The sequence below is a fragment of the Corythoichthys intestinalis genome, chromosome 3, assembly GCF_030265065.1.
Source record: "Corythoichthys intestinalis isolate RoL2023-P3 chromosome 3, ASM3026506v1, whole genome shotgun sequence".
Classification (NCBI taxonomy): Eukaryota; Metazoa; Chordata; class Actinopteri; order Syngnathiformes; family Syngnathidae; genus Corythoichthys; species Corythoichthys intestinalis.
The window spans coordinates 62,065,035-62,077,067 of NC_080397.1; the positions used below are offsets into that span (position 1 = coordinate 62,065,035).

General features: G+C 39.5%; 1 protein-coding gene across 1 annotated transcript in view; it reads right to left on the reverse strand.

Moving 5' to 3' along the window:
- Positions 1 to 11,582, reverse strand: part of tmem8b (transmembrane protein 8B) — a 118,454-nt gene extending 106,872 nt beyond the window's left edge. The window contains exon 1 of the mRNA XM_057831844.1: positions 11,288 to 11,582. Within this exon, the coding sequence (XP_057687827.1) occupies positions 11,288 to 11,495 (208 nt within the window). The 5' untranslated portion in view covers positions 11,496 to 11,582. The remainder of the gene's footprint in view (positions 1 to 11,287) is intronic.
- Between the last annotated feature and the right edge of the window lie 451 nt (positions 11,583 to 12,033).

Here is a 12,033-nt window from a genome sequence, read left to right on the forward strand (position 1 = left end):
ATGGATTTTCAGCTCTGTGCTTTGGAGCTCAGTTAAATCAGGAACCAGAGATGTCTTTTATGGGGAAAAAAACGTAAACGACGTATAAATACGTCTTTGGGACACTGAAACGATGAAAAATAGAACGTATTTATACGTTTTTGGGAGCAAATAGAAGCATCACTTGATTTTTCAAGGGTGCCAATTAGGGTTGTTCCGATCATGTTTTTTTGCTCCCGATCCGATCCCGATCGTTTTAGTTTGAGTATCTGCCGATCCCGATATTTCCCGATCCGATTGCTTTTTTTTTTTTTGCTCACGGTTCAATTCCAATCATTCCCGATAATTTTTCCCGATCATATACATTTTGGCAATGCATTAAGAAAAAATGAATAAAACTGGGACGAATATATACATTCAACATTCAATTATGTACATAAGTACTGTATTTGTTTATTATGACAATAAATCCTCAAGATGGCATTTACATTATTAACATTCTTTCTGTGAGAGGGATCCACGGATAGAAAGACTTGTAATTCTTAAAGTATGAATGTGACTTTGTATATTGTGACTAAATATTGACATCTAGTGTATTTGTTGAGCTTTCAGTACATGACACTGCAGCCATTCAACCCAAATGCATGATGGGAAGTGGAACCATGACTGTGCGTAGTGCTACCAATTGATATATCTTCTCTGCGTTGGGAAATTACATAAGGTGTTAAGAAAAAGATAAATTGCTACCTTGCTTCCCCACATTGCGTCCCATGATATTTCTAATCGTAGGAAGAGGGATTGTAAGGCTTTAGCCAATTAAAAAAAGGCTCCAATGGCTGCCAAAATTCACTCTACTCATTTCACGCTGCCTTTTATCTCTCTATATAGGTAAAACGGCGCCATTACAGATTGAGCGCGACAATGCGTGAGTGGGTCGTGCAGCGCATGCATTAATTGCATTAAATATTTTAACGTGGTACATTTTTTTTTAAATTAATTACCGCCGTTATTGGGATAAATTTGATAACCCTACCTTAAGCCTAAACTAAAGACTCTGGATGAGTGTAACATATTATGTCTGTAACATTAAATACAATTAGAAAATGATTTAATTAAAACATATATACATATATATTTTAAAAAAGCATGTCCGATATTTTTTTGCCGATTCCGATACTTTGAAAATGACGTGATCGGACCCGATCGATCGGGATGCCAATCGATCAGGACATCTCTAATTGTTGCATTTTATTACTTACCAAATGCTATTGCTTCATGAAATGTTTTTGATGAGCTAGTTATTAAGCTGTTATTACATATTTGCTTTTATTAATTGCTGCCCGCACTGAAGAAATGCTTTTGCTTATTATTATTGTTCACAAAGAATGAATGTTTTGTCTTGCCTGGTCAAGGTCAGAAGAGGCTGTTTTGCTGAAATGTGCTGACACACATGTATATAATTCTACCTACATGCACACACATAGCCAAACAAAGACAAGAGGTGTCGCCAGCTTGCTTCCCGTTTCTCCATTTTAGGGCGAGACACCCGTCTGTTGCTAGGGCCATCCCAAATAAAAAGCGAGGTGAAGGAGGGGCTAGTTAGAACGATTGCGGAAGCTGGATAGTTTCCCCCTCCTTCTCCTTGCAAGCTTTTCAACCAAATTGAGTGCCTTCTCTCCTTATTTTGGGAAATATTATAAATGTCGGGTCCGATCACGTCATTTTCAAAGTATCGGAATTGGCAAAAAAATATCGGGCATGCCTTTTTTTAACATATATATTCTTTAATTAAATTGTTTTCTGATTGTATTTAACCTTACAGACAAAATGTCTTACACTCATCCAGAGTAGTTTTGGCTTAAAGTAGGGCTATCAAATTAAAAATTTTTTTTTTCAATTAATCACATTTAACGCAATTAACGCATGCGCTGCACGACCCACTCATGCATTGTCGCGTTCAATCTATAATGGCGGCGTTTTACCCATACAGTATATAGAGCTGAAAGGCAGCGTAAAATGACTAGAGTGAATTTTGGCAGCCTTTGGAGCCTTTTTTTAAATGGCTAAAGCCTTACAATTCCTCTCCCAACGATTAGAATATTCGTGGGAAGCAATGTGGGGAAGAAAGGTAATAGTTGATCTTTTTCTTAACATCCTATGTTATTTCAAGGGCTGTCAAAATTATCACGTTAACGGGCGGTAATTAATTTTTTCAATTAATCACGTTAAAGTATTTGACGCAATTAACACACATGCCCCTCTCAAACAGATTAAAATGACAGCACAGTGTAATGTCCGCTTGTTACTTGTTTTTTGGTGTTTGGCGCCCTCTGCTGGCGCTTGGGTCCAACTGATTTTATGGCTTTCAGCACCATGAGTGAGCATGGTGTAATTATTGACATCAACAATGGCGAGCTATTAGTTTATTTTTCGATTGAAAATTTTACAAATTTTAATAAAACGAAAACATTAAGAGGGGTTTTAATATAACATTTCTATTGCTAGTACTAACATTTATCTTTTAAGAACTACAAGTCTTTCTATCCATGGATCGCTTTAACATAACGTTAATGTTAATGCCATCTTGTTGATTTATTGTTATAATAAACTAATACAGTACTTATGTACTGTATGTTGAATGTATATATTCGTCTTGTGTCTTATCTTTCCATTCCAACATTAATTTACAGAAAAATATGGCCTATTTTATAGATGGTTTGAATTGCGATTAATTACGATTAATTAATTTTTAAGCTGTAATGAACTCGATTAAAAATTGTAATCGTTTGACAGCCCTAGTTATTTCCCAACGCAGAGAAGATATATCAATTGGTACCACGACGCACAGTTATGGTTGCACTTCCCATCATGCATTTGGGCAGAACAGTTAAATGGCGACAGTATCATTTACTGAAAGCTCAACAAATACATTAGATGGCAATATTTAGTCACAATATACAAAGTCACATTTATCTTTTAAGAATTACACGTCTTTCTATTCGTGGATCCCTCTCACAGAAAGAATGTTAATAATGTAAATTCCATCTTGAGGATTTATTGCCATAATAAACAAATACAGGACTTATGTACTGTATGTTGAATGTATATATTCGTCCGAGTTTTATTCATTTTTTTCTTAATGCATTGCCAAAATGTATATGATCGGGAAAAATTATTGGGAATGACTGGAATTGAATCGGGAGCAAAAAAAAAGCAATCGGATCGGGAGATATCGGGATTGGCATATACTCAAACTAAAACGATCGGGATCGGATCAGGAGCAAAAAAACATGATCAGAACAACCCGTAATGTCTACCTAAGGATTCATATTTGAACTTGACAGAATCCGTGAATCAGACAGTACCGTCGTGGTTGCGAGGCGACGATATAACGACCCTACTGAGAAACCATAACTAACGCGTGGTCCGCCGCAAAAACGAGACCCGATCCCCCCTGAGCTAAATCATCTCAACGTGTGTGATCCTGTAGGCTTCTTTCTAAGGCAGCTGTATGCATGCGTGCTCACTGGCGTCCTGCTTAATGTCAAATCCTTGGATTACATCCAGTGGAGGCTCCGCATATAAAAGCGGCAGATCAAGAAGGCAGGTATAATCTGTCATATTACCTGCACTAGCCAGGTTGGCATTGAGCACAGCCGGCAGGTGGGCAAAAACCCAGCAAATAAAATCAAAAAACACACTTAATTCCTCCGGTGAACATCAAGAAAGCCGCTAAGATGTCTGCTTCCGTCGGAGCGTCGAGGGAAGAAAATTACCACGTGCTCTCAGAAGTAACCTTGAAAGCTAAAGAAAAGCATAGAATGAAGCAATCTCGTCGTCGAGGGCTGAACTTGGATCCCGTGCAAAGCTTCTTCGAGTTACTGTTATATGAACGGTTGTAGTGACCCTACGCTATTCGTTCATTGCTGCCATCCATCCCGCTTCAAATGTATTGGACATCTATGGCCGTCAGTGTCGGCCAATGCCAGGCAATGAGTAAATTTTGGGGCATGGCATGGTCAAAAATTACAACCACACATTTTTCTGCCATTGAAAATGAATGAATGAATGAAATTTGGATGTGCATGGCTGTCAATGGCATGGCCTTACTTGGGTGCCAGTCAGTGTTGTCACAGATTACTTGAAAATTGAATAAATTTAAAGTGCCTGTGACAGGATTAAAAAAAAAAGTCTTAAATAGCAATATTATGTGAATTAGAATCATATTTTGTCAAGTTAAAAAATAGACCCTTAGGTAGACATTTGTACAACAACCCAAAAATAAGGAGAGAAGACACTCAGTTTTCTTGGCCAAGGAGAGCAAGGAGGGACTAGACAGAAAATGCTAGATTACGCTGTATAGTCACCAAAATTGATCTAAAAAAAACCCTCTTTGCTCTTTCTTTTATTAGGGGGTTGTCCTAACACAGAAGGGTGCCGCCCTTAAGGGAGGGGGAAAGCAAGCTGGAGACACCCATGTGATTTTGGTTGGCTGTGTGTGAGCATGTAGGTGGAACTAACTAAATACACGTGTGTAAGCAAGGGCACTTAGGTAAAGTGGTCAGAATGACCCAAACACTTCAGCTATGCAACGCTGCGGCCATGGAAGATGTCCTTGAAAGTCTAGACGAAAGTCCAGATGTAAGATGCTGAAGATGTCCTAGAAGGTCTAGTTATGCAATGTTGCGGCCATGAAGCAAGACAGTTGTCACCCCGACCCTTTTTAACACTTTGTAACACTTAAACATTATACTACGGCCTAGTATAGCAAGCAATAATCATTTACTGGTTATATCAAATAAGAAAAAATATGGCAATATGTATTATGTGTGTATTAGGTATATATGAGCACATGCAAATATTCAAACAATCAAGCAAATATTCAATCAACCCTCGATAATTAACTCAACATATTTTGAGACAATTCGACAATATACAACAATTTGGCAAAGCGCAGATGATGAGAAATGAGTCTTTTAATCTGCCGTTTAGCCCTGCCTGTCATTATGGCGCTCTAGCATCCCCAGCTGGGTGATGACGTCGGCAGGGTCACGATTTCAGCTGATTTAGAATTCAGCCCATTGAAAGGGAAGATTCAGAACGAGGTAAATGCAACAGAGATCAGCAAAATGTCATCATTGTTTTAATCTCTCTACTCCAATATTTTTACAGGATATTCTTTAAGTATTTTTTCCCAATAGCTAACTAAATGGTATGGTCATGACAAATAACAGTCTTGTGCTAAATGGAATATGTAATAATAAAAATTTATTCAGTACGACATAGCAAAATGACTCCATAATGGTCAAAACTGTCGACTTCACCTTTATTGTCACACCTCCCGAACAATATTTCATGCCACCGTAGTTAGGCTTTTGTCATTTCCCTGCCCCCCGGCTTCGGAGAATGTAAACAAACCAAGAGGTGTGACAGCTAGCCGACATACTAACCTGAACCGAGTGACCTCTCAAAGTCTTATTTTCGCTTTTTGAAGCGAAAAATCACACAAGACTAGCCCGGACAATTTCACACGGCGGCGGGGTTGTCTATTGACTTCATCGATCGGCAACCCGCCCAGCGGAGAGCAAGTTACAGCTCGTTCCCCAGCTACGGACAGGAGAGCTCGCCAGGGAAGCGGCTGGAGTGTACCGCCGGGCAAACCGGCCGATGTCGGAGGAACGCGTAGCTGCCACATGGTCAACACGAATATGGCGTAAAATAATGCTTTACTACACGACGAAGACGTAAACAGAGCGCGGCGTGCAGTGATTGTGCAGCTAACATGGCAGGATGTGTGTGAGGAGAACTTTTCTACATGTCTGTCCATGATCAAACGTAAGAAAATAGTCCTTTATTTGAAGAAAGTTTGGAGTGTTTACTTTGTAATCGCTGCATTCACGGCCATTTTTAACACTGAGTTGCAATTTCTGATGGGGTTGAAAATTCGAAAGAACACCGGGCACACGAAGAGGGCAATAAGCCGGGAATAAAGGGGGGTGAGCAAACAAGCCGGTCATATGCCGAGTGGCATTTTCGGTGGACAATCAGCCACAAAATGCAAGCCACATCCGTATTAAAAATTGTGCCATGATCCCAGTATTTGACATAATACAAAATACAATGTTTAATCACTTCCTGGTAAGTCCAATGGTCCCACAGTAGTAGGGCTTGTTTTGGCCAATATCCGTGGTGAACGAGAATCTTTTGAAACCTAAAAAGGCTGACACGCCCCTCCCTGGTGAAGCAACGAAAGACTGCAGCACATTGGGCTGGCGTGAGGCAAAAAATAAACGCATTAATCCGCAAAATCGGCTGAGTCCGCAGTCTTTCTGCAAACAATAGTACTGGCTGTATTGTGAAAATGATTAGTCCGCTGACATCACATTCGCCATCTTCCTCAATCCAGACTCTGGTGGGAAGTCACTCGATTTCATGGCACGGGTTAAAAAAAATTAAATAAGTGTACCGATGTCTTCCACACACATTCAAGCCGTCCATTTCATTCAAGAGCATAACATACAGCGTGTAATATGAAATAAACATGCTTTTTTGTGTCACATGCACTTTAAATGCTTCATGTATGAGGGAAACACAGCAAAACTCAGAAAAATCCTAGAACTGCTACCAATTGACTGATTGATTGTGATTTGGCTCAAATTATATTTATTTGAAAAAATGAATATGGGCACTTTATTTGAAGTCAAAACTGTTCTTCAGTGCCCACCCACGGACACCCTCTGCCCACCCAAAGAAAACTGCATGTAGTACTAACAGCAGTCTGGCCACCGCGTATAGTACATCATATAGTACTGATGTGTTCTAAGTTTTAACCTTTGCGTTGTTACCTCCTCTTTCACCTTAAAAAAAAAAAATGAAATGAAATGTTGGTTTTGTTCCTAGGGGGCGCTACATACATTTACGCATATTTAGGGCCCGAACACGAGGCGTGCGAAGGCCCTTTTGTTTTGCAAAGGATATTATTATTATTGTTTATTCATGACAAATGAAAATGGCCAATTTGGAGGCCTGAACATGCACGAAAACTCACCAGAATTTGCACATACGTGCAGCAAAATTTGAATTTTGATAATTTTGCAACTTGCAAAAAAATGCAACAAAATGACTCAGTGGCGCCCCCTTAAAATTTTTAAAATGGCCTATAACATTAGGGTTTGTCAGCGTAGAGCGATTAAATTTGGGGAGTCTATACCTTGTCCAACACTGTTCCAAAAAAAATCATTGGCACCCATATTTCAAACCCAACAGGAAATCAGTTATTTTGGATCAAATGTGACATTTTTATCGATTTACAGGGTGCACATTTGAGACCTTTTCGCCGAGGGAATTAGTTGCCGAGGGAGTTAGTTGGATCGTCTTCAAAATTGGTGGGACTGTTCAGGAGACATATGAGATCGTAAGTTTTTAAAATGGTGTGTTTTCATTCATGGGGATGACCTGGGCGTCCTTTCAATGCAAAATTAGTGGTGTTTCCCCCACTGCCACAACATGGACATCTTCTTACATGACTTGGCCGAAAAAAAAAATTCTAATATCCCTTCTCTCCGTAGGGGGCGGAGGAGGCGGTATGTTGTCGACATGAATTTGACGGGATGTGTAAGTATGCGTATGTGTCTTTGTGGTGGGACGGAGGGCTTCAAGTCATCAGCCAGCCAAACGTTCGTTTGGGGGGGGGGGGGGGGGGGTTGGACCGGCTCATTAAGCAAGTGAAAAGGGATAAATGTAAGTCTGAACATAATGAAAATAATTCACCTAACAATGGTAGGATCTATTCTATCATTACAGCATATGGGTAGACAATCTAAAGTACCTATATCACTGAACTCTATATATAATGCAAATAGGGTTGCTTAAAAGTTGGTGGGGACAATTTCAGCACCCTGAAAAGTTGGTAGTGTTATTTCCCAACTGTCCCTATGCCCTTGGACTTTGTATTACTCTAACACACCCAACATAAAATAAATAGCACTTACCGTATTGGCCCGAATAAAAGAGGGGGTCGTGTTATATTCGCGGTCTAGACATTATACCCATTCACGACGCAAGATGGCGCCAGATATCATTGAAACGATGTTCTGTCATGACAAATATCAGCTACTCTCCCCATTCACGATGCTAGATGGCGCCAAATATCATTGAAGCGATGTTCTGTCATGACAGATCTCAGCTACTCTCAAGTTTAACCAGTTTGCATTATTTCAATGTTTTTCCTTATTCAGATTTGTTTCAAGACTACAGTTAGTTAGACTTCACTTTGATGGTTAATAAAGTTATTGCAATTTTGTTGTTTGATCACAATAGATTGGTTTATTTACATTTCAAAAACCAGAAGCCATTCATTTACGAATGCGATTGCACTTTAGTTACATATTTAAATGTTCAGATATTAAGATTTGAATGAGGCAAAATAACATGCTTTTTCTCTCAAATATATTGTTATAATCATTTGTTTCGGATGTACTGTAATTATTTTCTGTATAAAAATTAATTTGGAGTTGATCAAGTCTTTTTTCAAACTTGAGTCTTGAAAAAGAGGGGGTCGTCTTATAATCAGGGCCGTATTATATTCGGGCCATTACGGTATATCATAGTTTAAGGAAAACAAGCAGAATATATTTGACATAGGGCATAAGAGATTAATGACGCCTTCTTTTCACGCAAGCCCAACGCGTGTGTCATGCAACTGACTGAGCAAGATTGATATTGACGAGGCAAGACATCTACAAGCCCACGTCTGCACCACCAACTCCTGTAACCAGTTCTTCCGGACAGTCCAGAACAGATAGCGGGACATCTTGTCTTGACAAGGAACATCCAATAAGGAGGAACCCGCCAGCGAGAAGTGAACTCTCAGCACTCACATTGTTCTGAGGAGGCAACATACACAACCCTCGTTGCCCTGACAACAGCTACTCCTAAATCCTCTTGTCCAATCCACAAACAGACAATAATCCTACACAAGGCCCAAACACACCCTTTATCTGCCCACACCCCACCCTGCGAAAGCCTTCAAAAAGACAAGGTTTAGCTAATCGTTCTCATTTTTCTCGGGAACCTTTTGCTGGTTTGTGATATGGTGACCTTGGAACGAGTCTGCCTCCTCGCCTGGGTCTGTTTCTGTTTCACCTTGCTTTTGATCGCTGTCGACCTGAATAAATTGTCAACTTGAAAGCAAAGATCTGTATTTGTGAAGAATGTAACTGCCTGAAATGAAATGAAATTAAAAATAAAATTAAAAAAAACTTTTATATAAATTATTTTATGATAATTTGCGATAATTTTGACAGCCCTTATATATATACATATACATATACAGTGCCTTGCAAAAGTATTCGGCCCCCTTGAATCTTGCAACCTTTCGTCACATTTCAGGCTTCAAACATAAAGATATGAAATTTAATTTTTTTGTCAAGAATCAACAACAAGTGGGACACAATCGTGAAGTGGAGCAACATTTATTGGATAATTTAAACTTTTTTAACATATAAAAAACTGAAAAGTGGGGCGTGCAATATTATTCGGCCCCTTTACTTTCAGTGCAGCAAACTCACTCCAGAAGTTCAGTGAGGATCTCTGAATGATCCAATGTTGTCCTAAATGACCGATGATGATAAATAGAATCCACCTGTGTGTTATCAAGTCTCCGTATAAATGCACCTGCTCTGTGATAGTCTCAGGGTTCTGTTTAAAGTGCAGAGAGCATTATGAAAACCATGGAACACACCAGGCAGGTCCGAGATACTGTTGTATAATATATTATTGCCGTATTGGCCCGAATATAAGACAGTGTTTTTTTGCGTTGAAATAAGACTGAAAAAGATGGGGTCGTCTTATATTCGCGGTCTAGACATTATACCCATTCACGATGTTAGATGGCGCCAGATATCATTGAAGCGATGTTCTGTCATGACAGATCTCAGCTACTCTCCCCATTCACGACACTAGATGGCGCCAGATATCATTGAAGCGATGTTATGTCCTAACAGATCTCAGCTACTCTCAAGTTTAACCAGTTTGCATTATTTGATTGCAATGTTTTTCCTTAATCAGATTTGTTTCAAGACTACAGTTAGTTAGACTTCACTTTGATGGTTAATAAAGGTATTGCAATTTTGTTGTTTTATCACAATAGAGTGGTTTATTTACATTTCAAAAACCAGAAGCCATTCATTTACGAATGTGATTGCACTTTAGTTTACATATGTGAATGTTCAGATATCAAGATTTGAATGAGGCAAAATAACATGCTTTTTCTCTCAAATATATTGTTACAATCATTGGTTTCGGATGTACTGTAATTATTTTCTGTATAAAAATTAATTTGGTGTTGAAAAAGTCTGTTTTCAAACTTGAGTCTTGAAAAAGAGGGGGTCGTCTTATAATCAGGGACGTCTTATATTCGGGCCAATACGGTATTTTATAATTATTCAGATTTTTATTTTATTTGTTTTGCTATGTGTAATTGCCATTTGTGATAGTATCAGCAGTATTTATTAAGGATTTAGTGTCGGTTTTCGGACTGTAGAACAAATTAATGGAATTACAATGTATTCTTATGGGAAAATACTGCTCCACATACGAATATTTTGACTTACAAACAAGGTCCTGAAACGAATTAACTTGGTGTAATATTAATGTTTTAGTTTAATTCTATTATTTTAGGGATTAACAAAGTCAGAAAACTAATTTTTTTTTTTTTTTTAATACTGTCTATTCGGTCAATTTGCATGGGATAAAATATGAAAACGAAAGGATGAGTCTTTACTTTTAATACATTTTCATGAGTTATGTGACCACTCAATAGCAGTTTTTTTCCGTTTCTCATGACAGTTTTCAATCTCAGTTAACAAAAAATATTCTTTGATTTTCCCTTAGTCACAACTGCAAGCTAGATTCCTCCCCAAACGGTAAAAGTACAGTAAGTACAATGAACCATTTTCGGGTTTTAACGACAAGCTGAGCACGCTGTCAGAGCTGATGTCTTTGTTTCACGCTTGCCTCGCACATAAACACCTTTAAACCGAGAGGACTACCAAAAAAAATCCGCTCCAAATTCAAGTTGTTTTACTGTGACAATCTCACAACGGGCAACTCACACTTAATGTCACTTCATCTGGATAGCTCGTAACTTGAATATTGTGCCATAAACAGTAAGAGTGCCAGACAATGAAAGCGTGTTGGAGAGACGGTAAAAGGGGGATGATCATCGGGTCCGCTCAGCATCAGGACCAGACCGACAGCTCCGCGCGAGACGTCGGCATACGCGTCGGCTACGAAGCGGCGTACTCACCCCCGGGAACGCAGAGGAGAGTGTAAACGACAAAGAGCAGCATCCTCCTGACGAGGCGGTCCACCCGGTTCCGACTGTTCGTGGCCGTGGGCTGGAGCCGCGGTGCAGCTCGATGTTGCCGCTTTACATTTTTACATCCTCCTACCCCCTCCCACTCTTTCTCTCTCTCTCTCCGGCTCAAACACCAGCTGTTGTCACATGACGTCATTCCGACAAGGGGCCGCGCGCCGCCCGCTGGTCGGCTTTGATTGGACGCGGTCGGGCGGTGGGGGAGATTCGCATTGGATCGCCGATGACGGCCGTCCGGGGGGAGAGCGCGCGCGCGCACGTAGATTAAAGCAGCGAGGGGCGTCACGCGCACGTGCGCATGATAGAAGGATGCCATCCTATGAAGTAAGGAAGAAGAAATACTTTCAAGCGGGCACGTGTAAAGAAATAGTTGACGTTAACAAAGGCCCTATTACCGTATTGGCCCGAATATAAGACGGCCCTGATTATAAGACAACACCCTCTTTTTTAAGACACAAGTTTGACAAAAAGACTTTTTGAACACCAAATTATTTCTTATACAGAAAATAATTACAGTACATCTGAAAAAAATGATGATAACAATATATTTGAGAGAAAAGCATGTTATTTTGCCTCATTCAAATCTTAATATCGGAACCTTTGAATATGTAAACTAAAGTGCAATCACATTCGTACACTCAAAAAAAAATGAATCAGGCAGGTTGTAAAGTTTACTA